Source organism: Rhagoletis pomonella, unplaced genomic scaffold, assembly GCF_013731165.1.
Source record: "Rhagoletis pomonella isolate Grant_MI unplaced genomic scaffold, Rhpom_1.0 Rhpom_scaffold_00007, whole genome shotgun sequence".
Classification (NCBI taxonomy): Eukaryota; Metazoa; Arthropoda; class Insecta; order Diptera; family Tephritidae; genus Rhagoletis; species Rhagoletis pomonella.
This window is the reverse complement of record NW_023458561.1, coordinates 32,809,557-32,836,449: the sequence shown is the minus strand read 5'-3', so window position 1 is coordinate 32,836,449 and position 26,893 is coordinate 32,809,557. Positions and strand designations below refer to the sequence as shown.

Sequence of the window (26,893 nt, the reverse complement as noted above, 5' to 3'; positions counted from 1 at the left end):
TATGTATGGTTTTAATTAAATAAGTTTTTCTTAAATGTTTCTTTGTAATTACCGCATGCACGTGCAACAATAACAAATCCATTGCTCGCTCGATATTGTATCGCACGTGAAATAAATAGGCACACATTAATGGCGATGTAGATATAGAGATACGAAACGAATGCCTGATTATTTTTCATGTAGGCCAATGTGAGTTGGTGTGGTACCCCTGTACGTGGACATTGTGGGCATGTGGATTTTCGTTTGGGTGCTTCCTGTGTTATCGGCACTAACCAGCGATCTATGCTGCACATATGTATGTATGCGACTTTTAATATAAAATAAAAGGATTTAAAAATGTTTCATCTTACGTTATACTGAGATTCTCTAATAAGCCGCCGTGTTTGCTTATCTGGTTCTTCAATGCTTCATATGTGATTTCACCACGATTATATGGGTCTGCGTCTTCAAACATGGCGGTTGTAAGGTCTTCGATCTATGTGCCAGAATTTTCAATTGAATTATAGATGACAACTGTGAGATTGGAAGTGAGTGCTTACCTGTTCTTCCGAGAATTCCATGCCATTTTCTTCCATGCAGGCGCGTATCACATCGTGCAACTCCTTGTGCTGAATCAAGCCATCACCTTTGGATAGAACAAAAGGAATTAACAAAATGAAGTATTTATTTTTACTGGATTGAGGACCAGAAACAGTAACAAAAATTCAAAATGGTATATAAGTACAATAGATATTAATATATCCTACCAAAATGTGTGAAAAGCGCAGTTTCGAAAAAATTGTTGGTCAGGGCCATTGTGAATTAATGTGACGATATGTATATTAGCTCAGGTTAATTTTATTTTTTTGACTATGCGAATTTAACATAAGATTATTCTACGTGTAATTCTAAACAAATTTGCCGAGGAAACTATGGGCCTAAAATCAAATCGCGAAAATAGGCTTCGAAGAAAATGTGAAAATGTTCACTATTGCGCCTTTTGGTGGAAGAAAAAGATAAGTGCATAAATGGATTCCGCTTAACAAAAAACGCCCTTCAGCATGTTTTTACACAAAAATTTAAGCACTTCTTTACGACACTACAGCAAAATGCTAAGACCCCTACTTTGGCAATTTGGCAAACTTCGGTAAATTTTCGCAGAACTACACGTAGAATTCGTATGTGGTATACGCGCATAGTCGAAAAAATCTCCCATATAAATTGACCCGCCCTAATGTACATACTATCAGATTATTTGTAGGTACATACATATGTACTATAAACACAAATAACGCATACAAACTCACCATCGATGTCGTAAACCTTGAAAAGAAAACGTATTTTATCATCCGCCGACTGGCCGGAGAATTGATGAATGGCATCAATGAATTCTTGCAATGATATCGAGCCAGAATTATCCTTGTCGAATATTTGAAATACACGCTCCGTAAAAAATGGCTGCATTGAGTATAATTCATGTACAACCAACGACCGAACCAGTCATTCACACGGTCCAAGTCAAAACAAAAGAAAAAGAGACAAAAAAGAAAAAAAAAAAGAAAAAAATGCGACAGAAAAAAGTTAAATTGCAGCAACAAAATTAAAACGAGCCAATGGATGTTGTTGCCAATCTCTCACATTTTTCGATGTAACAATTTTCTGAAACTCTTCACGGCGTATTTCCTGCTCATTGCCCACAGTGCTGCGAAAGAGTTGTTCCAGACGCGCCAGCGAGCTCTTATCAAAACCGGTGCGTGGCCTGAGGAATGAAAGTTAAGAAGCATTATGGGAAGTGAATGTGGCATGCAACGTCCGCCATCGCAAACATAGTATGTACTACAAACGTTTATGGGGTAGGCAGACAGACCAATATACATACATAAGTTAGACGGGTGAGTGCCGAATGCATCGAATGCAGGTGAAGAAAACATTTTCGGCTAGTTGAGTTTGCGCAATAAATTATAGATTAATTAAAGATTGCAAGTATTGGACGCTGACTGATTAATGGAGCAGCGCGTCGTGTGCTCACTGCACTCTACGGCAGGGTCGGATGTGTGTACAAGTACCCACCGCGTTCATGTGAGAATATTGCTGGTTATGTTTTATGGTAATGTGAGGTGTAGGTTTCCTATACAAACAACCTCGAATGTTTCTGAGCGCTTTGGCAGCGGACGATCGCACTTTCGATCGTTGCTTACGGACTACTCTGCCGTGTTAATCGATTTGTTTGCAATTTGTAAGCGTTCAGCGCAAATAACGTACTCGTACATTAAATTTAATGGCATCAATACATGTTGCACATTGGCAAATGCTGTGTTAAATATGTATGTATGTATGTAAGTATGCTTTTGCTTGCAATGTGGAAATGGGTCTGTGTCTGCCTGCACCATGGAGCGATCGTGGGATACTTACCGCGTATTGGTCAGGTGTGAAATGAATTCCATTACTTGATTTGTGGATATTAAATTCGTGCCATCGACATCGATCAGGCGATATAATTTATCTAAAATCTGTGTGTGAGAGATGCAAGAAGATTTTATAATTTTGTTTATATTTTTGTTTTTTGTTTTTTTTTTTTGTGTGAACAGATGTGCGTAGTTTATGTGTTATTTAAATAGATATGTATATGTTTGTTTGTGTCTAAACATCGACAAATGCCCGATTTACTTACACCTCGCGCTTGCCAAATTTCCGTAAAGTTTTTTGGGGTAATTTTACTATTTTCGCCACAAATAACATAGGCCACTGATTCAAGCTGTTCGGCGAAATCCATTTGTCTATCATCGCTGTGAATAAGAGTAAAAAAATTGTATTACTGTATGTTTGTATTAAATGTATGTATGTAGGTGTTTGCACGCAGATGAATATTTAAATGTTTACAAGACATTTGCACACAACAACATGCACTTAATTTATTGTTTTTACTCAAATTGTGGTTAGTAAGTTACGTGTTGAACTAAAATAAGAATTCTGTAGGGTAGGCATATACGTGGTTAGTAAAATTAATAAGATTTAATAAAAAAAAAAGACTTCAATTCAAGAGGCCCGACGATGACATTTTACCCGCGGCCCGGCCCTGCTTTAAGATTCGACTGTTAATGCCGCATATATGAAGAAAAAATTTAAAATTACCCCTAGGTGCGACAGAAAATATTTTGTTCTTCGATCGAAATTACACTCAGTGGTGGATTTGAAGAAACACTTAAAAAAAAAAAATGAAAATATGGTAGGCGTAACTAAATTATGCAGAATATTCTACTGAGGACTGCATCGAATAAAATTGTGCGCTATAAAAATAATGATATATTTGGTTTGCAATTATAAGGGCTGGGCGTTCCGAGGCGTTTGCTGTATATATACAGAAGTTCCTTTCGTAGGACCCAGATACAAAAATGAAAAGTTATTAGATCATTTTTTTAGATTTTTGTTGTAAGGGACATTTTTATAATTTAAGCGAATTTTTTTGAAAAATATATTTTTAATGTTTAATTTCTTGTCATTTAAATTTTTTGTGAAATCTTTTTCTAGCAGTTTATAAGGTTTTAGTTTTTTGGTAATACAACGCTACACGATTATCCGCACGGGGCCTACGGTATATGAATTTAAATTTATTTTCCAATTTTTATTTTTATTTTTTTTTTTGATTTTCGCATATTTTTCATGTTGTCCCAAGTTTACTTGACATCTATACTCCATTTTAAACACATAAATTTTTTAGGAAAAACTCTAGCATTTTTTAGGAAAAGTGTTTTTAAACCATTTATTGGTAAAATGTTGCACACGTGCATAGCTAGTTTTTAGAGGTTTTATACATACATGGGGTCCTTTTACTAGTAATGGGACTATCCGAATATTCAGATATCCGGTTAATACATTTTTGTTATCCGGATATCCGGCTGATATCCGTTAATTTTTTTATTAAATATTCGAATATCCGGATATTAAAAAATCCGGCCCTACTTTCTACCCCTGACTGATTTATGAATATACGGTGGGGAAAATGTAAATATGGAAGAGACATTTTAGCAAGTTTTGGCTACTTTTCTTTTTTATATAAGAATATAGTTTTTTTTTAAGAATATAGCTTAATAATAATAACAGATTGGCGCTTACACATATGTTAGTGTTTGGCCGAGCTTCTCCTCGAACGGCGATTGTATTTTAATGAGAAGCTATCTTTCATGGCATAAAGACACCCGGAGGTTTGCCATTGCCTGTCGACGGGCGGGGGGGGGGGGGTAAATCAAAATTTCCAACTTTATAGAACATTTATAAAAATTTTAGGAATTTTAACAAATGTTCTCAAAATTGTAAACTTTTTAATCAGATGTTTTAGAATTTTTTTTTTGAGTATGCAGTTTTCTAGCTCATTAAATTTTAGTACAAGTTTGAAATAAATGGGACTAACTGTTGATTTTTGGTGATTTTTCGTTCGTGCATTTTCCTCCATATAAAGTATGTTCGACAACTTTTTTGCATGGAGAAATTGAGGAACACCTTCCATAAAAAAATTTCCAAAAATAATGGGAAGTAAAAGGTGGTCTAATAAAATGAAATTTTTTAATTAATTTAAAACTCCACTTTTACATACATATAATACTCGAGATGGATTGAATTAGAATTTTATTGACGATTATATGTATGTACTTCTTTTGAATAATAATGACAATAAGCTGATAATACATAGATTTATGCAAATAAAAGCCTGCAAAGACAATTTATCAAAAAGCGACATCAAGGTGTAGCATGTAGCCAGCAGCATGCAGCTTGACACCATATACATATGTACATAAATATGTACATACATAGGTATCCATTGAGTGAGATGAGATGCCTGTGGCGCATGTACTACATGTCACAGGAATTTGTGTTCGCAAAGCGCACAGTATTTAGGTGGAAGCCGTGTTGCACACAGTTTTGTTGCAGCAAGAGCGTGTTGCCGAAAACAGAAGTAGCAAACAACGTATATACTCTGTATGTATGTATGTATGTATGTATGTATGTATGTATGTAAGTAAACATGCATCACAAATACCCTGCAGTCGAATCTTGTACGGCCAAATCAAAGAACTAGTCTTGTACTGCATTTTTATGAATGTAGTACAAAAAAAGCGCTTCATAAGTTGGCTAATTTTTACAAAGCAGAAAACTAAATTCAACAAAGTTCATGTTAACTTACATCTAGATATATACGAATTTTGAAAATACACATGCAAATAAAATAAAAATTAGAGCAAACATGACATTTGGCACACTTTGCGCAGTTGTTTATGTGACAGCGGGCATTAAGCTATAAGTCGGCTATAACTAAGCTGAGAAGTAGTTGGTACAAGTCCCGCCTGCTCCGAAGCGTGTTCAATTTGCTACTGGGTATTTTTGTACGCGGTAGTGCCTTTGGCGTTTAATTGTTTTTGCAACAGCATTTACGTGCTTCTTAAAGTGTGACAACAAACATATGTAAATTAACACAACAACTATTGTACAAGAAATGTGACATTGGAGTAAACTCGTGTATATTTACCAAGGATCTGTGTATGATGTATGCAAAGGACTGCATGAAAAAATTAATTTCCAATTTATTGATCAAATACGAATGAATACAAGAGAATGCCAAAAAAAAAACAAACAAACGGAGAGAAAAATACTTACGTTAAACGGCCCTTGAGGTGTTCAATCCAGCGATCTTGCAACAAATAACCATTTCCGTCCAGATCGAAGAGATGAAAAAGCTTTTGCTGAAATTCCTTTAACGAGAAAAGAAATACAAATAATCATAATTAGTTAATTGTACAAAGAACAGTATAATAAATCTACAGTAGAAGGTGCATTAGAATAAAAATACCATTTTTGAATAAGTAACAAGTAATTTTTAAGCAAAAAACCAAACCGACTTCAATTCTCATATAAAAAAAATTAAGATTGTCGTTAATTTCTTCATGATCCAATGATCGAATTTAAAGAAAATTCGTATGAGACCACCTCAGAGACAGACACTACCAATTCGATAGATAAAGAATTATCGATATCGGCTGACGTGGTCCAAAGTTATGCGGTAACATACACTAAAAAAAAATATTCCGACGAATTGATAACATTTTTTTTGAAGTCGGTTTAAAATCGAGATCGAAATCGAGGCTGGTTGCTGATTAAGCGTTTTTGGCTATTACAGATGTTAATAAAAACCGATTACTTAACATATTTCAGATGACTTCAAAAATCGACTGCTGAGAGGAAGGTCGACCTATCTCGGCAGCTAGTTCGAAAACGCCCTATCTCAAAAAAATTTTCAAGAACGCTTTATTTCAGAATTTTATTGAAAAACATCCTACCTCAGAATTTGGTTGAAGAGCGCCCTATCTCAGAATTCTATTCAAAAACGCCCAATTCCGTTCTTGAAAAGTGTTTTGAGAAAAGGCATTTACAAACTGGCTGCCGAGATAGGTCGATCATCCACTCAGCAGTCGAAATGCTGATCGAATTTTATTTACGGTATCTAGAAAATGAATTCAAGGTTTCCTGCCAATTCTGATGGTCTTCAAGTAGTGCCAGCCCATGTTGAAAGTAAATTGTTGCAAGTATAAGTCAACATACATACTTCAGATGGGCTGCCCTAGTATTATGAAGAGATGAAATATCTACAGTCAGCCCAATCTGATGGTCACATGATATGAAAAATGCCAAAAACGTAATTTCCGTAAGTGCGGGCGCGCGAGCGACAACGTACATACATATATTGTTTATATGCCATGGCATATGAGTTATTTAGCAACATCACTATTTAGTCCGGTTGAAAGCGAAATCTGAAGTCACTGTAATATTTTCTAATTATTCATTTATTTTTACACTTTCAAGGAAAAAATGCATCGCTTACTCAAATGTTTAATTTTATGAACAAGAAAATTGTATTTAATTGGAATTGAATTTGAACTTAGTAGGTTAATGAGGCACTCTAGGGTAAAAGGATCTGAGGAAGAATACAGTACTTAAATTATCTTTTCACCCATGTATCAGACTTTAGAATGAAGTGTTATAAAGAAAAATTTCCCTGAAATTGGTAGGGGGCGTTAAAAGATTTAGGTCCATTATAATGTGAAATGTCTCTGGAGATTGGTGCAGTGGCGCATTAGTCGGAAGCCGTTTTCATCACATCATCGGTCTTTGCAACAACATGCCTATCAGGCGGCAAAATCTGGTTGCCAGAATTAGCAATTCGCCTTGGACATTTTATGCCTTAAACAATACCACTTTCGATTCTGGTAATGCGGATTCCTTCAATGCTCGCGCAGAGGGTGATTAGGATTCAGGCAAAAGGGACTCAATGTGAAACGTGTGGATTTCATACGGGGTGTTCTCAGGGCGGTGTGCTTTCCCCTTGCTTATGTGATTGGTAATTGAGTCCCTGCTGCTCAAATTTAACGGTTCTAATATCTACGTCCAGTCGTATGCACATGATGTGTCCTTCTCTGCAAGTTTTTTTTGCAGGAAAGCGCGTAAATAACACTGAATATGATTAACACTCGGTGTAATGGGAATGTGCCATCCGCTCTTCTTTGAGGGAGGGAGTTGGACAGCTTTGTTCTACCAGCCCTTAAAGGAGTCACTATTCCCATTTTTTCCAAAGTAAAGTAGGTCGGCATCTGTCCTGTATTTGCAAGAGGTGCTCATCCAGCTTTTGTGAAAAGAATTAGCAAAACTATTTTTTGTCCCGTATTCGTCGGCTACAAATATAGTCACCGTACTTATAGGGAAACATGCAGAACCTTTAACTCGTGTCCCTGCGTAGCGTGGGGTATTCACCAAATTGAGCAACAGACCTGACACTCTAACAAAAGAACTGATTAGCTCAAGCACGACTGTTGACTATTATATCTGATCTGAATTTACATTTTCACTTTGATTGGCTGCGGATTTTATTAAAACTATTTGCGCTAAATTGCAGGAGATAAGCAATTTCAAAAGATTATGTCCATAGCCATTTTCCTATTCACTTAGCTAATTGTATGCACATACATATTTCATTGCAAGACAGTTTTGAGAATTGACTTATTCGCTTTCATTAATAATTCAATAGTAAAATTGAAAGTTAGCAATAATTTACAAATAGATACATACATACATATGTATATTCAACTAGCCCTGTAGCATCTTCTTTTAATTATATTTTATTTAAGCATCTCTCATAAAAGCTTTATGAAATTCTTTTGCCAGTTAAGCATATGTGTGTGTATGTAACACTCATATTTGCCATTGCAGTTTGAAAGAATTCTTAGCATTTGCATTTTTATTTACGTAACTACCAACATACTATGTAGTACACTGAGGGAAAAAAATATTAAAATCAAATAGAAACGTAATTGATCTTACTATAAACGTCAACGAAAGTACTGTATATTGGTAAATATTCAATTCAATTACGCGCATATTAAAATGACCGCGTTCGTACTGAAAAAGCATCCGTGAAGTGAATAATCAAGACAAAAATTAAAAAAAAATTTTATTTGCATGTTGCCTGCAGTTGAATTCGAACCCGACCATCTGCGAATATCAACAACTTGTGGCAAGCATCTCTGCGCATTCAGCTACACCCAGCCATATAAATTTGCTTTCAAATGTTGAATATCCATCAACACCACAGCACGCGATTTGTACGGATAAACATGTATGTACTATGTATGTATGTATTTGTTATCACTCACCGCTCTCAGAGCGGCTCTCTGGATGCTTGGGGTGCGTATGCACACTTACATATACATACTCAGATGTGAACAGTCAAATACGTGCGTAATAAATTTTGTATGAAAATATTATTTTTAAATACGAACATTTTTAAACGATAATCAAATATAAAGTATTCATTTTTACTATGCATTATTTCCCTCAGTGTACTTATATGCTAATTACAGCAAAAACATGCATGTTTATTTTTATAACATTTACATATGTATGTCAATACGCAGCGCATAATATTTAATAGCCGAATATAGTAAAAATCGTGAAGGTATTCACTAAGCAATTGATGAAACTATTTTCCGGTTGTGAAACTATAAGTGAGTCTCGTGGACTAACACAAAAGTAGCATACGAACATATTTACATACAGCCGTACTTTAACTTAGGAATGAAGATGCAAGTGCTATATGTATGTATGCCTGTACATAAATAAGTACAATAATATAATAATCTATACTAATTATATAAAGAGAAGTCCCTTTTTTTGTAACAGGTAATCTCGCGAACGGCTGGCCCGATTTTCATGAAATTTTGCATAAAAATAGCTTTCGGTAACCACCATGTTTTAGGCTTTTTTTGGGGTAGGTGGACCAGGGACCGGTCTATTCGAAAAAATCTTATTATAGTCCGATTTTCTTAAAATTTAGTACGTAAGTAGCTTTTTAGCATATATGACCCATTTTTTCTGGGAAGTGGACCAGGGACCGATCTATTTATTTATCGGATTTATGGTCCGATTTGCTTAAAATTCGGTTCGTAGGTAGCTTTTTGCCTGGATAAGCTTATAGATTCCTGTTTTCCAATTTTCATGCAATTTCGAATATAAATAGCTTTAAGTAACGACCATATCAAGGAGCGAATTCGTCACTAGGCAAGATTTTTTTGCGCCAATCAGAAACAACGGATACTGTCAAAATATAATTATAATATATAATATATCTCAACTAATCTATATTTAGAAAGCCGTTTGTTAGTTTTCGCAAGGCTCGAGAGCGGCTGAACCGATTTTTTTGAAACTGCCACCTGCCGCACGTGTCCCAAGGATGGTTTTAGGCTGAAAAAAATCTATATGTAAAGGGGGCGTGGCACTTCCCATACAAACCGAATTTCTCATGCTACATATCTCTGAAAGAGTGCATGGTAGAGTTTTGGAAATTGTGTGACATCTCCCATACAAACCGAATTTTTCATATTGCATATCTCTGGAAATTTTTTGGTAGAGTTCTAGAGTTTTGTATGGAGATGTACGAAATAAATCGCATACTCTTGGAGAAAATTGGCCCAATGGATGTGATTTTCCAATATTATTATGCGTTCAAACCTTTAAGGTATTTCGTCTGAAATAAGTATATGTATATTGCATTTCTGTAGAACAATGATTCGCACCCATTTTGAAATTGCCACCTACTATACTGTAAAGCTTCTAGGACATTCACTATAGAACCGGGTCATTGTTGCCGCCAGGGAGTGAAGAGGAAAAAATTTATTTCGCTTTGCGAATAACCGTGCTATGAAATGCCGCACAACTGGAGAATTTCAAGAACGGATATAACACTTTCCTTAGGTTATTTAAAGCGGCAAATGACCACCAAACCTTAATCTTAGCAGAAAAATGTGCCAATGAAAATCGTAAACGTGAATTGCTGGTGAAAATGTTGGACCAAAAAGTTTCAATAAAATATATACAAATTTTGGGCGGGACGAAGTTCGCCGGGTCTGCTAGTATTTTATAAATTTACCACATAAGAAAGTTTACTAAGTCAATATATGTATGTACATTTATTTACACATACTCATGTGGAAAGTAATAGGGGCAGGACATTTAATGTTTAATGCTTCCTTTTTTATAACAAGTAATTTTTAGCAAAAAAAAAAGGACTTCAATTCTCATATAAAAAAAAAATATATATATATCTCATGATCCCTTGAACGGAACTTAACCTTTGAGACACTACCTTTCCGATGCAAAAAGAATTGTCGAAATCGGTTGACGTGGTCCAAAGTTATGCGGTAACATACATAAAAAAAAAAAATATTCCGTCGTTTTTGGAAGTCGGTTAAAAACACAGCTCATTACCTAACAAAAACCATATAAGTCCAACTTTGTGCAAAAATAAGAAAAAATTAACAAAATTTTACAACAACCCTGCAAAACAAATTTTCCGAAATCTTAACTAAATCTTTAGGAATATCTCATTTCTTTAACGATTTTTTAACGAATCTTTAAAGAAAATTATATGAAGTGGTTGACACGAACTCGTGAAGAATATTCTGTACGAAAAATAAAGAAAATTCAGAAAAAATTTGGCAAGAAATTCTTCACATAGCAGCATTATTTTCATTGTTTCACCGATTTTCTCCCGAAATTTCGTAAAAGAATCAAAGTGTGCACAGTTTATTTCATTTTAGAGTACTTTAAAATTTCTCAACAATTCAGAGTACTCTGAAACAATGGTTTGCAGGGAACCGACTTTTTATTATGAATTCTTAGAAAAATTCTAGGTATGCAGATTTATAGCCTATTAAATTCTAGCTGAAAGAAAGTGAAAGTTTCAAGTGGCTAAGAGATCGCGTTGATTTTTGATAATTTTTTTTTTTTGCTGACGGTGTGACGTATTTTCTTCTATTTACAAATTTTTTCGAGCACACTTTGTATGGAAAAAACTGTCAAAAAAAAAAAAGTGTCTTGTAGCCACTTGAAACTTGCACTTTGTTACACTAAAATTTAATGGGCTATAAAACTGCATACCAAAAATTTTTCTGCAAATATTATTAACTTATGCACTGCAGGTCATTAGGATGGGCACACCCCTTCGTTGACATGTTTTTTAAATTTTTATAAAAGTTTAAAATTTTTATAAAATTTTAACCTCGACGGTGCAATGGATCGAGCCTGGTTGTGATTTAGCTTAAGAGCAACATCATTGAGTTGGAAGTTTGCGGTATAAAGTTGGATTTGTGCGCGAATGCGCCTGTGTCGTCTTCATCTTTATTTGCTTACGCACCGGTAAATGGGTAAAACATTAGGGCTGTTCAGGATCTTGTGCTTATGCTCTAGCATTTGCATATTCGTTGCATTTGTAAATTCACAATAATAAAATGCACACGGTTGCCATGGCAGCAAGCATAAAATTTGCAAATGAAATTCCAACTGCAAATCCCACACCATTTTCACAACATTCTGTACAGCCCTATTGTTGTAATGGTTTTTAGAATATTAACCATTCCTTGTAAAAGAAAAAACTAGTTTGAATTGGAGTTCGAAAGTTGTTTAGAATTCTTAATTTCAGTTATCTTCCTCTATTTATTCTAAAAAAAAAAATATTTATGTGCTTTTTTTAAATGCTTTGCTTGCTAATAGCGTTGCTCTTGTATTGATTATTGACCAAAAATGAAAAATCCATGAAAACCATAAAAAGATGGAGAAACCTGTTTTAGAGTATGCAGCCGCCGATTAACATAACCCGTAAAGATTACCTTATTAACCGGCTTTTTTTGTTGGAATCCCTTTCATTACACACTTTGCGACTTTTGCCATCGCCGTTTTGTGACACATTTCGTTTTGAATATTTGCATTTTTAATTTTGCAGGTATGTACATATGTATGTACATATGTATGTATGTATGAATAATTTGCACGTGGAAAGGTAAATACATACATATGTGTGTGTGTACGTCAAGCTACAAAATATGAATTCGAGCTGACGCAAAATGCATAAAATCCATTTGGAGAAGCTCTAAATTTATGACCCTAAACAGAATGTCTTCAACAAAAAAAAAAAACAAAAAAAAAAAAACAAACAAAAATTTTTTTTCCGCCAACATCAAATCAAAATACAATACTCACCGTCTCCAGCACCGATTTCCGGAATGCCTCGCGCGTATGTTTGCCCTCAGCAAGCAGTGCACTACACTCGGATATGAGTAACCAGCGTAGTTTTTCACGTCTCGCCTCCACTTCCATGGCACTAAAATTCTTATCTAAATTGAGGTTGTAGCGGTCAATGTATCTGGCCACATGCGATTGCTCTTCGCTTATCTCTTGCATTTGTGCCGAGGTAGTTGGTTCCGCGAGATGCACATTGCTGAGGGAGGTGGTAAATGTTGTTTGCTCTGCAGTCACACTGGGCTGTGGCTGTGGCTGTGGTTGTGGCTGTGGTTGTGGCTGTGCGCAATTCGAAGATACCAATGACTGTGATTTGGTTAGTTGATTTTGGTGTGGTTGCTTTTGTTGTTGTTTTGGTTGTGCCATTGATGTTGTTTTCGATTGCTCGACGACGTTGTTGTCTAATTCAAGCACAGCAGGTGATACGTTTGCATTGCTAGTTACTACTTCGGCTATTGTTTTTGTTCTTGTTGAAGTGGTTGTGTTTATGTTCGGCAATTTATGCACTTCTTGCACCTTATCAATTTCATCGCTAATATTTATTTCTTTCGCTGTGGCATTTGGCAGTATTGTACTCGTAGTACCTCTTTCGGCGCGCTTCACTTTCTGTGGTGGCTGCTTTAGATTTATTGGGCCGCTGTTTGTGCTGATTTCGCTGTGGCTCGGTTGCTGTTGTGGCTGCTGGCTACGAGGTTCTTCTGGCGTCTGTTCGCGAGCGCCGTGTAATTTTTCAAGGTATTGCGCCGCCTGCAGCAAGACGTGATTTACGGCCGTTAGCTCCTCCTCGGTAACAGCTGTTGGCGTTGATGATATTTTGCTGTTGTTATGGCTATTGCCATCCGTGCTGTCGCTTGTATGGTTGGTGGTAATGCTCGGCACCTCGGCGGGTGTTTCATTGTACGGCAAGTCATCCGAAAAGGAAACCTTCTTGGGTGACCGCGTAGGCGTGGGCGGCACCTCCAACGATTTGATGGACGACACAGAGCCGCGCGGATAGTCATTGGAAGAGTGATTCTTGAGAGTAGGCTCCATTTTTTTGAGATTGAAAAATTTATTTCGATTTCACTTTTGAAGCATTTATAAGTCAATAGTAGGCGTGCAGTTGGGGTTGAGTTTGCGGGAAAAATGCATAATACTGTAAACTTTACACTGGCATGGAGCTAGTTGGTGAGCTGTAAAAGGAGGGGTTTTTTAGCACTTTCTTTATTGCATACTTTGTTCGAGAACTTAAGCACTTTTTGAGGGTAATTTAAAAATTCACTGTATTATGAATTTTTAGATTAAGTCATTTCATTAGCGATTTAATTCTAGGAAAGTGTTAAAATTATACGCAGCACTTAACGAAACAAATTAAAACACTGATTTTCAATCTTGGTATTTACGCTGTTGGTTTGAAATCACAAACAGATAAAAATTAGTTGTTCCATGCACACATTTCCTTCGAAATTCAATATTATCCTTTGAAATCCAAACAAACATGAGCTCGTCCAATCGACCGTTTTTGATATGGATGAATTTTGGTCAGAACTTTTCTTTTATTATAAAACGAAGTTCTGTCTAAAGAAAAAAAATTAAAAATAATTTTTCGAAAGTCATGCAAAATTCGATATTTCGAGATTTCTGCGATTTTGCAAGTTTATTTTTTGAATTTCTCGTTTAAAAGGCGATATTTAGGACATAAAAAGTATATATACAAAGAAAATTTGAAAAGTAAAAAAAATTACCGGATTTCGAAATTAAAAAAATACCAAAAGCAAAAATTTATACAAAGTTTTGTAATTTTTTTTGTACAATACCTCCAGCTGATCCTAAAAGAACCCGAAATTTTCAAGGTGTTTTTTACTCTACATTTTTGATCTTAAAATTTTTTTTTTGCAATTTTTCGAAATTGCAGTTATAACTTCTACCATTTATAAACTTTTGTTTTTTTCCACAATAATTATCAAAAAAAAAAAAATGGCTTCAAGCTCAATAAAAATTGTTTAATATTATTTATCAAAATTCAATTTTAAAGGGGATATTTTGGACATAAAAATAAAGATACAAAGAAAATTTGAAAAATAAAAAAAAAACATTTAAAGGATTTCGAAATAAAAAAAAAATACCAAAGACAAAACTTATAAAACTTTTTGGCAATTTTTTTTTTAATACAATACCTCCAGCTGATCTTAAAATATTCTGAAATTTTCAAAGTGTTTTTTTAGTATACATTTTTGAACTTAAAAATCTTTGTTTGCTAAACAATTTTTCTGAAATAGCAGTTATAATTTCTACCATTTATAAACTATTGTTGTTTTTTCCACAATAATTTTCAAAAAAAAAGCGGCCTCAAGCTGAATAAAAATTGTTTAATATTGTTTAGTAGGCCAAAAAACAACAAAATAAAACCAATTTTCATTTAATTAAAATCTAGAACTTTAAATAAGTTTTTTAAATTCAAAAATTCATATCTTTAAAAAACAGCTTGAAAATTTCAACATTCTGTATTTGTTTGATTTTGGATTTTTTTAAACGTTGTGCTTTATATAGCCCCAAATATCACCTTTAAAACGAGAGCAGCATAATTTTTGTAACTATAATAATTTCTTAGAAATTCAAAAAATAAACTTGCAAAATCCGGAAAAATGTAAAATTTTGAAATGCAGATTTTTTTTTTACCTTAGGCGGAACTTCATTATATGATAAAAGAAAATTTCTAACCGAAATTCATTCAAATAAAAAAAGGTCAATTCCAACCATTGGTCGATTTGACATGGATTTGCCCATAGGTATTTTAAATTTACTGCCGCATTACTCTCTAGTTACAATTTTCCGCTACTTTGTTTATAATTTCAGTTTGTATTAAATAACTGCATTTCGTAATTGATACTTTAAACAAAGTATTGTTGCATTGGAACAGATTAGCAAAAATCGAACGTGACTTTTTGTGAAAACATGCTTGTTCTGCACACAATAATGGTAAATTATATTGGCGCATATAAATATATAATTTTGCTTTAAAGAATTTCAGTCACATTTTGAATTAAACAACAACAATAAAAAGTAATAATACAAGCACTGCAACATTTTAGCACTACTAATTAAAATGTTGTTATACAAATTGGTACATTATTATTATTTTTTGTTTTTGATTTGTTTTTACCACTTTTTATGTGGGTTGCAATTTATACAATATTTTTTTACTTTTTTCACTTTTGTATCGCAAACGATACGCCCAATTCACTTAACGTATTTTTTGCGCCAATTTTTTAAATTAGTAATTTTATCAAAAATTGATTTTAGCATCACTTTATTAGCGTACAAGGTTTAATGTTTGCATAGCTGCCAACAGAGAAGAAAACAAAATGACAAATTGTATAACTAGTGGGCAGTCAAATCTGATTTGGTGGTGGCCAAATTAAGGTTTATAAATTTGTTTATTTCATTTTAACTGCAATCTTATTTCTGACCACACATTTATTGTTTTGCAATGATTTTCGTTAAATGTTATTAGGTAAAATTTCTTTGATTTGAGTTGCTTATTTTTGAATTAAAACCGACAGTACATCTTTACGGCGGTCACAGTCACAGATAGCTACCGTCTGATACCTGAATACCTTAGCAAGGTGTCAAAAAATGTGGTTCTGCAAAAATTTAACTTTTATTGTGAATTCCGGTAGAATACCCATCCATAAAAAAATGGGTGTGGCAGTTTTAGTACTAAAGTTAACAAAACGCGGATTTTATTGTATACATATTTCGGTAGAATATCCCTCCCCTAACAACATTTGTTCCCAAACTTTTTTTTTAATCGAAGAACCTTCTTGAAATGGCCATGGTAATTTAAGGAGCCAAGTTAAAAAACTTAGATTTTATTGTAGATTTCTCAAGAATATCCATTTACCTACAACGTTTTACGCAGATTTTTTTTTGTAGGAGATGAAAGTCTCATTTTGAAGTTATTGCAAACGCGTATTAATTTTTTCATTAACGTTGTAAAAGCTTAAAAAAATAACCGTTAGAGTAAAGAACTATTATCGAAAATGGACTAGTTATATACGCTTTTGCGCAGTGCCGGAAATTCTTCTTAATAAGTTTTCAGAACCATTCGGTTTTTTAAAGTTCATTTCCTGACTAGTTTGGTATACAAAAGATTAAAAAAAAAACACACATTTTTAGTGGTCGGAAAAACGTTTCGTAAGTTCCAAAAAACTAACTTTTTTTGTTTGTAAATTGTTTTTGCTCCTCATTACCAATAGCCTTTGTTAAATTTTGCCTTATCAGTGTGACTTTGGATTTAGTAAATCCAACATAGACCAGATATTTACCATACTCCAAATATTGAAAATGACCCGCGAGAAGGGGATCGATAACCATCTCTTTGTAAATTTTTGAAGCGGCTCGATTCGAGAAAAATGCTCTGAAGGATGAAAAAGCGTTCAAAGATACTATCGTTCCATTTGTCTGAAGCAAAAATGTTTCAAAGTAGGAAAGGTTTTCTACATTATGGCGACGGAAAATAGTATACCGGCATGTATACCCGTACATTTATCATTTGAATCATTACCCTGACGGAAATTCTCTAGACAAAACCCTGATTTCATCTAGTGCCTGGCTAGACTTCCGTAACTGAGTTTCTGGTATGGAAATAACTTCTACAGATAATCTATTTCGCCGTTTAATAGATTTTCTTAACAATGTTCTCTCCCGTTCTCTCTCAATAGAATCTGGATAAGCTCTAGCATGAAAAAATTAATCAGAGATAATCACTTCTGGCGCTGAACCGATTCTCTCAACAATGATTATCTCTCGTAGTGCCTGGACGGGCACTAGCACGCAATATCTTGGCTTGGGCAACTAGTTCAGGTGCTGGGTAGATTTTCTCCATTACGGTGGCAGCATCAGGACTGTAACTGTACTGCCTCCATAATAATAGTTTCTCTTTCAGATAATCACTCTTGGTGTTGGAAAGATTTCCTTAACTGAGATAGATTTTAACTGTGCATGGAGTGGCTGTATCCTACAAAATTCTACCTTGAGTAACTAATCCTGTTGCTGACAAATTTTTTCTGACAAGGGTTTTCTTGGTACCGCCATGACAATCTCTGGAAAGTGATTAGACGGAAGCTGTCTAGTAGCACTGGACAGTGGATGCTTAGAGCGAGCGTTACCTTCGTATTTAGCGCCTCGCTAGTTTTCCTTGTCGGGCGCTAGACGGATGAAAAGAAAATCTGAATAGCGTCTGTTCGAAATCGAGATTTATTTTCGGTCGGGTATTAAAAGCTCTATTGTAGAGGTGCAAAACTATCGATAGTCAGACCATCGATAGTTGTCGATATTATTTTCAAAACTATCGATATATCATCGATAGTATCGTATTTATATGATTTTCGTATGAAGATTTCCTTAAGAATATATTTCGAAACTACGTTTGGATATTCGTGTAAACTACTGTACACTTTTTTTAATTGTTTAACTGTTCAGTTAGAAGTTAAGTTATTGAAAATTTGAAATGAATTGAAATGGAAAAAAATTGGGCATACTGAAATTTTATATTTGTGGTTTTAGATATCCTCCGTCATATATAATGCATTCATTAAGTAAATTTCAATTTTAGAAAAAGAAACCATTTTTTATCTGAGAAGTAATGGTGTCTATTTACCTTTTCATAAATAGTAAATAGTGGTGGTAGATAATATTGAAAGTTTTGGTATAAATTGATTTGTATCAGTTTTTTAGCGGTATTTTAAAAGATGCAAGGTTTTCCGTCATTTTCGAAATTTGACATTACTCTTTTAAAAAAGTAGCAACCAAATTTTTAGTTCAACTTGGATGTTTAAGAGAAATGAAAAGAAAAGAAGAAATAAAACTAAAATAAATACTGAATCACATGTCTGTCGGACTATCGATAGGACCAAAAAACAATCTATAGTAGGGAAAAATAAAAAACATCGATACTATCGATAGTGCCATCGATAGTTTTGCACCCCTACTCTATTGACCCCTAAATTCGGCTTTTGATACGCAAGGCTTCCCTGAACCGCTTTTTTCCATATTTCAGGGTAACTCGCGCAAAATATTTAAACGTTCTGAAACATCTCGAGCAAAGCAAAAATTATCTATTATCGTTTTTTTTTTTAAATACTAACTAGGGTGTCTATAGGTATTTTCTTGTTAGTCGAATAGCAAAAGTTGTTTAAAAAAATAATCAAATCCACTTAATTGACTAAGGGGAATTCCAACGTGATGGGCGGGAAATTTCAACTTTTTTTTGCTCAAACTTTAAGTAATTTCTATTTAACCATTTAATAAAGTAGAAAACTTAATTGTCTAATTTACACAGAAAAATGACACTTCTCAAGAATGGCGGGTGGGACACCCAAAAAGCGTTTCTTATAAAGTTGATAACTTTTCGCCATGAATCTATTTTTGCAATACCACAGCACTGTTTTAAAGTCCGTGAGTTGCCCTTTCTTTTTTTTTTTTGGAAACGTCAGAGATAATCGCAATAGGGTTACGTTTATAACAGTAAAAATAGTGAAAAATAAATCGACGAAAATCGATTTCTAAGGAGTTATTCTACATGCTTTACTTTTGTCACAGATTTGAACTCAAGCTATGTAATTTATTTTTTGACCTGTGGTGGCGTCTTTGTTGGATTTTTCAACTAGTAGTTTTCTGTCAGTAAACATTGTCTTTTTATGTTTATTTTTTGAATACTTCTTTTAATTATTTATCTTGCAACTAAAATTTTTTTTTTACATAAGGGCGCATCACCAAAAAAATTTATTATATTTTAAGACTTTCGTCAAATGGTGAAAATGTCACCAAATAATTTTATAATTCCGATGGAAAAACTGTAACCATTTTGTATGGAAAGTGTTGCACCCTAATGTACATACCTGTGTTCGTATGGAAAAGTAGCTTATGTCGAAAGGCCGACTTTAGTATAATGCGGTATTCCCTTTATTTTTTAAACGACAAGGAATTTTTTGATGAGACTTAATAGGAATATTGACTTGCTATTATCGGAACTATTTCTTGCACGTTTATTTGCCAGAAGTTGTTTAACGGCTTAGCGTCCGTAAATCATTCGCAATTGTATGCTGCGAATGCCGATTTATACTAAAGCCAGCCTTTCGACATAAGCTATTTTTCCATACGAACACAGATATGTATGTAGGTTGTACATAGAGTAATTTTAATGGCAGTAACCTTTTCAATGTCCGACACATTGTTTTGTTTGCACGTGAGTATTAAAAAAAAATATATTCTTAATATTTATTTTTTCATATTAAATTAAATTTTTTTTTATGTTATCCGATTTGTATTGCCAAAAGTACATTTCATACTTTCTGGAGTACATTTTTGTTTTTTTCTTAAGTACACTGCCGGGCCAAAGTATTGGCACAGCAAATTTTTCACAATATATACAATAATTTTCATTCTAATATTTTTCCGCTAGTTTCGTATAAAAATATGGTTCATTTTACAACAAAAAACATAAAAATATAATTCCTAAACTTTGTACAAAACTCGCCTATTCAGCAAATTTTCATGAAATTTTTCAATTTTTAATCAGGTTTTTTACAATTTTTTTGAGTATGCAGATTTGTAGCCCAATCAATTTTATAAAGTGCAAGTTTTAAGTAGCTAGGAATTATGTTGATTTTTGGCAATTTTTTTTACGCAGTCTCTTCCATACAAAAAATTTTGTTCGAAAATACTTTATATGGAAAAAATGCAAAACACCTCGAACAAAAAAAATTCTCAAAAATCAACGCGATTTTTGACTAATTCCGAATTTCCACTTTCTTTTTTTTTACTAGAATTTAATGGGCTGCAAAACTGCATACTCAAAAAAATTCTAAGAAATCTAATTAAAAAGTTGAAAATTCTGATGAAAATTTACTGAATTTTCGCGAGTTTTGCACAAAAGTTAGGAATTATATTTTTATGTTTTTTGTTGTTCAATGAACCATATTTTTATACAAAATTGGCGGAAAAATATTAGAATAAAAATTGTTGCATATATTGTGAAAAATTTGCTGTGCCAATACTTTGTTTTGGCAGTGTACATTTTTTGCTTTCTTATGTACATTTGACGCGTTCTAAAATCGAAATGAAAAAATACATTTGAAAAATTTTAAGTATTTTTGACGCCTTCTAAAGAATATACATTTGACTATTCTAAAGTCCATATAAATCGAAATGACGACTTTTAAAATCAAATTGATATTTTCGAAAGTACTGTTGTAGATTAAATTATTTTTAAGCATCGCGCAACGAAATATTGAAAAATTTATAAAATAAAAAATTCTGAGATTCCAAAATGAGTTCTCAACTATGTTTCTTGTCACATTTAGGAAATATCTGTACACATGAATTAGCCGCTTTGCGCCCCAAAATTGTATTTCATGGGGATTTCGCAAACATACAAATGTATTTTTGATTAGTAAAATTTTATTAAAGCCGTTTGTATGTATTTTGAAATAACAATTAAACTGTTTCACTGTATATTTTCACTTAATAATTCGTTAAAACAATTTACATAGTTCGCATTCATATTTTTTAATTTTTATTAATTTTTTCACATTCTTCACATTTCATTTCATTTACATAAGTATTTACAAAATTTCTGTAATCACTTATTAACGCCGCCGTCCTTGGGCAGGATGTGAAGGAACAGGTTTCGTGCGCTCTACTTATGTGGCCAAAAAAAAAAAATCATCATCAATACACACGCAAAAGAGTTATATTTTAATTCACATAAAAAGTAAAAAATCGAACAAACGAATTCGCACACGTATTCAGCGCAGTGTGCAGTCGCGTACTGAAAGTGAAAACGAACTCACAATTCCGCAAGCAACAGCACACATAGTACGACCACGCCAATGGTTCCGGCCAGCCAAAGATAAACGCGGCGGGCATTCATAACAATTTCACTCACACTCAACTATGCGTTGTGCTCAATTTGAGTCACATTGGCCACCATGGCACTGAGTTGGAAATGCAGTTCGAATGCAAGTTGCAACTTCTTAAGTTCCACATTGGCGCGCAATGCTACACACAGCTGCCGAACATTTTGGACACTAGCCATAAGCCGATTGAATGGGTGTCACGACTCGACGAAAGCCCCAAAGGAGCCAATCGCTTCTCGTTCCACGATTGGTGCACATCGTTGGCGCATTCGTTTTAACAATCGCGTAGCATTGGCGCGCATGCGCCTTCGCGCTTTTCGGCTCAAATATGTAATATTTATCGAGGCAGGTGAATGGTGTCCAAGTTAATCGCGTTGCCGTGGGGATACCTACTCACATATGCATACATATGTATGTACAAATGAATATTATTTTGCTGGAAATTTACGATGATGCGGTAGTGGGTTGTTTTTGTATTTAAATATTAAAATATTAAATGAATATTCGTACCGATTTATTTTTTGTGTTGGATCCGGCGCTTACTAACGATTGAAACGTACTGAATGTCCGGTTGCTGGTGTGCTGCTTGCTTGCCAGATTGTTTGGAGCAACAAATGCGAGCTGTACAATTGGCTATAACGTATACAAGTAATATATACATACATACATAAGTATGTACGTAGGCAAGCATTGTATATAAAATGTTTTCGAGGTTCTCGTGCGGATTTTTACTTTTTTTGTTTAAATTCTTAGTGTAGGTGATTTGGTGTTTTATACATTTTTAATTTTGTATACATAATTAAATGTTTGCTTTTCGTAAAAGTGATTGCCCGTATGCAAGTTTTAAAGGGTAAAGCCTTTTTAACGTAAGAGCTATGGCAATAGTTTAGTAGAAAATAATATAAAAAAAAAATATATATAAAGAGATTGTGTGAATATTTGCATGTATCTAGAATGAGAAATATTACACGATTCGGTTGGATAATGATAAAGAACAAAAAAAAATTTCCACCTTGCTCTTAGCGTTTCAATACTTGTCTATGAAAAACAAAAAGTTAAAAAACAAAAAAAGGCATTTCTGTGCTACTCTTTTATAATTAAGTACATTTGTACATCTATGACGGAATTATGGATGGGTAGTGGGCGGTTGAAATTCGATTTTTTCCGAATTTCGAACATTGCCCAACCATTCGAATTTATCCAAAATTTGTTTGAAGTGAAATCGAGTTCGGAGATGTTTGCGTTAAATATTTAGCACTAAGTCATAAAATCCGTATCGTTCGTTCGATTTTCAGAAAGGAGGTAGGTGTCAAATGAAAGGTCTTGCCCTGTAGATGTGTAATATGGTTTTAGTTTTGTGCCATATGTAAGAAAATCAAAATCAAAATCAAAATCAAATTATTTAGTAAGTTAGATAAATTACCTCAATATGGGTATCAATCGAAATGGTTTTGAATAAACTTTATTTTTTTAATTACATTTAGAAGCGTTGCCACCAGTTTGAAAAGTCGAGTTTATTTAAAGAAGTGTTGAGCTTAAAATACTATGCAACAATTAAAATATTTTTGAGGTGCTTGAAGAGAGTGGCCACCTGTTTAAAAAAACATTTTCTTTTGTTAACATTTTCTGAAAGTATACCCATACAGTAGTAAAACACTCGATGGATTTGCAAAAGTTAGCTCGTATTTTTATTTTATGGCCTACTTAAGTTTTCATGTCTCGGCCTAAGTAGTTTTCAAAAAAGTCGAAAAGTCGAATGGTTAAAATAAATGTCTGAGCGAAATTAAAGGTTAAGACATATTTGTATAATAAAATTTCATGGGAAATATTTTCGTAGAACATTCTAAGCCATTAGCTCCCGCCTAAAAGGGTAATTTTGACCCTTACTTCAAGAAATCCCGCAAAAAGCAAATTTGGAAGGTCGTTGGAGGATTGATATATTCTAGAAAAATGATTCTTCGGAAAATTTTACTAGGGGTCTTCTCAGGCAAAAGCTTCATGCTACCAATGTAAAAGCCTCCAAAAATTTAAAATAAAAAATTAACAAAAAAAAATGTTTTTATTTTTTTTTTAAATTGAGTTTGGCATAACAGTTGTTTCTTGGCACAGATTTTTTGTTTCGATGCAACATGTATTTTTTACTTGCATCCCTAAGACAAATGGAGTGCCACACACAGTGATGAAAAACTTAGTCAGAAAGAAGAAATTTGAAGAGTTGATGTTTTAGAAATAAAGATGAAATTCGAGTTTTTCTAGAAAAATTCCATTTTATCCGAATTTTAGCAACACAAAGTTCGATTTCAAAAATTCGCCATTTTGAAGCTAAAATTCGATTAAAATTCGATATCGAATCGAATTCGAATATCGAATTTACCCATCCCTAGACGGAATAGGATGCCTTAGCTCCCGACAGACACCGACAGACCAGTTAATAAAAAATGTTTGACTTGAAAAACTCCTTCTGTGGAAGCAACACAAAATTTAAAGATTCGTAGCAATTACTTTTCAAATGTTCCTGAAAGCGTTTTCAAGTAATCAATTAGCGCTACAAAGTATACACCGCTTAAATATGTGCATATGTATATTTATTATACGTACTTTGTAGTAGACTTGTATTTCCAGCAATTAAACATCTGCTGTTCAACAAATTGGTTGTTATGAAAACATTTGTATCAGTTACAAATTCTTTTGGTTAGCATTTTTGTAAATTAAAAATGAATGCGTTTAACGAGTTTCTAATTTTTCTTTGCTTTACCTCGCTTGTTTACTGAGGTGCTTTAACGAGTTGTTTTTATTATTTTATGGCTTCATCGATATAAACATTTCGTTCTCCATACGTTTGACGTACAGTTTATAGTAGTGCACGATGTACATATTTAGCTACATAAGAGGCATTCTTCGTCAATACAAAATTCGTCTTCCAAAATTGGTTCATGTAAAAAAAAATCGTTTATTGCTTTGAAGATTCGATATAAATACTCATTTTTAAATGATGTGTGGCGTTTTGTTAAGTTCAATATGGCGGCCAAATTTTTGAAAAATTATTGGATTCAATTGAAATTTGTTACTCGGTGGTTTTTGGGGTTGTTAACTACGAATATGAAAATGAATTTAAAAAATTCAAAACGGCGGCTCCCATTTGGCGAATTCAATTCAAATTGCATCCACCATTATGATTTTTTAAAATTTGTGGTCAGCTTCATAATCAACGATCCCGAAAACCCACGACTCACAAGTTTTAAGTGAATGCAACAAATTATTTAAAACTTAAAAAAATATGAAGGTTATTGGATTTCACAAAACGCCACTAATCATTTAAAAGTATGTATACATTTTTCAAGAACATAACCATTTTTTTTTTACCTAAATTACCAATTTAGGAGAGCGGGGGGATTTCAGTTGACGAAGAATGCCCCATAAGTAAGAATGTTAATTATATTTGCTTCTTTTTGCTTTGATTTATTATTCACTTAATTTTAGACTCTGGTGGGCTTAGATTAGTTTCAGGTAAAAAAGATTGAACCAATCGCGACTTAAGCTTGTACATGGCTTAATACAAAGTGAAGAATCTTTTAATACTTCGCACTCTGCGGCAGCGCACGAGTATATTTTTTTGTGTTGTCAAGTTCGGAAAAGAAGACCTTTTTTCGAAACAATGTATGCTAGGAATAATCCCACAAAACGATATGCTTTTTTTTAATCTACTTAGTGATATTAATAGTCATATTTTAGCGCTTACACTTTTGCTTAGTTTTGGCTCAAGCTTCTCTTCCAATTTGTGGTGTTGTGCGTGTCTTGATGCTGTTACACAAATGGAGGTTGCTGTTACACAATGGATGGTTTCTCCAACTCAACTTAGCTTAGTGTAGCAAATTTTTTAGACTTAGTCAAGAATAAGCTGTGTAAAAGGTAGGCTAACTTTTGAGTTAAGTCCAAAAAGTAAGTTAATTTGAGTTGGAGAAACCAGACCTTAGAGTTTAAAGCCGCTTGCGAACGGCCAACGGATTTTAGGAGAAGCTTTTTCAACGCAGAAATACCCTCGGAGACCTGCCATTGCCTGCCGAGAGGCGACCGCTCTTAGGAAAAACTTTTTTTATTCAGATGTTACTGGGACCAGGGTTCGAACCCAGGTCCAACGGAGTGGTAATACGCACCTCTAATCACTCAGTCAGAGCGGTCCATTTTGGCGCTACCACTACAAAAAAAAAATAATAATAATTTTGCTACCAGTATTATTACAAAAACGACCAAAAAAAGTTGAAGTTTCATTAATTATGTCTTAGTTTGAATGTACTCCGTTGTCTTCAAAGCCATTATGAACTGAAGAATAAGCTGGGGTTCGATTGCCATTGGGATTAGAGTGGTGTGTGATAACTTTCCGTTGGTCACATCCGATTCAATTTAAATTTTTACTCTGTTCTAATAGAACATTAAAAGTACAAAACAATCTCGTTTGCTTAAACTTCTGATTCTTCTTGTTTGGCGCTGTGACCGCCTAAGTGATTTGGCCGAGTTCAATAAAGCACGGCAGTCGGTCTTTCTATCGCAGAAGAGGCCTTCCTCTCCCTCCGCTATACCCAATTTGAGGGCTGGAGCGTCTGTGTCCATTCGAACGACATTTATTTTAATTTTCTGCACTATATATCATATACCAACACAGGAATGATGAGTGTCTTAAAAAGTGTGGTTTTCGAACGACGAGACCCGAGGACTTTACTTTTTAGTAGCCTACTCAGTCCAAAGTAGCACTTGTTGGCAATAGTGATTCTGGGTCGGATTTAGCGGCTGACATTATCAACGGTGTTAATGCTGGTTTCCAAACAACGAAATCCTCTACGTTTACGAAATCATGACTGTCAACAGAGACGTATGTATGTAGGTGCTCGTAATTTCAGTTCCGACGGTCTTTCAGTAAGTGAGCTTAAGTTATTAATTCCAAACCATGGTTGCCACAATTGGTAACTTTCTACCAAAATTGGTAACTTTTAAGCGGTTTGGTAACTTGGTAACTTTTATTTCATTTTGGTAACTTTTACAACCAAACATCTATTTGCATTACTAGAAAAAAATTAATTATGTTTTGCATGTGCGTTATTTTAAAAACCCTTTGAGTTTCAGTGGCAGCACTACTGACACTTCTACAAAATTACTTCGATAAAATTAGAGTTATCTTATATTCGAATACTGGAAATATTTGAATTACAGTGGCAGCACTACGGGCTACACTTCTAAAGCAAGTAACGATTTTTTGCGATAAATTTTGAATTCTACCATCTCACATTTAATGCTGGAAATACTGTTTGCTACAATAGTACAGTAAAATTATTATACACAATTCGGCCATCTGGCAATTTTTGGTAAAATCGGGCTGTAACAAAAAAAAAAATGTCGAGTACTTT

General features: G+C 33.9%; 1 protein-coding gene across 6 annotated transcripts in view; it reads right to left on the bottom strand.

Annotated features, from left to right (window-relative positions):
* LOC118742646 overlaps positions 1-22,441 on the bottom strand; it is a 31,431-nt gene extending 8,990 nt beyond the window's left edge. Inside the window, exons 1-10 of one of the 6 annotated variants that reach the window (XM_036474867.1) lie at positions 22,005-22,441; positions 12,556-13,766; positions 5,629-5,723; positions 2,651-2,765; positions 2,392-2,489; positions 1,618-1,738; positions 1,287-1,437; positions 540-625; positions 351-475; positions 53-285 (exon numbers count right to left, since the gene is read on the bottom strand). In XM_036474867.1, the coding sequence (XP_036330760.1) occupies positions 53-285; positions 351-475; positions 540-625; positions 1,287-1,437; positions 1,618-1,738; positions 2,392-2,489; positions 2,651-2,765; positions 5,629-5,723; positions 12,556-13,626 (2,095 nt within the window). In that variant the 5' untranslated portion in view covers positions 13,627-13,766; positions 22,005-22,441. Of the gene's footprint in view, positions 1-52; positions 286-350; positions 476-539; positions 626-1,286; positions 1,438-1,617; positions 1,739-2,391; positions 2,490-2,650; positions 2,766-5,628; positions 5,724-12,555; positions 13,767-21,192; positions 21,490-22,004 lie in introns of those variants that run through there. The other 5 variants (XM_036474870.1, XM_036474869.1, XM_036474865.1 and 2 more) reach the window with 5 other exon arrangements.
* Positions 22,442-26,893: the final 4,452 nt, after the last annotated feature.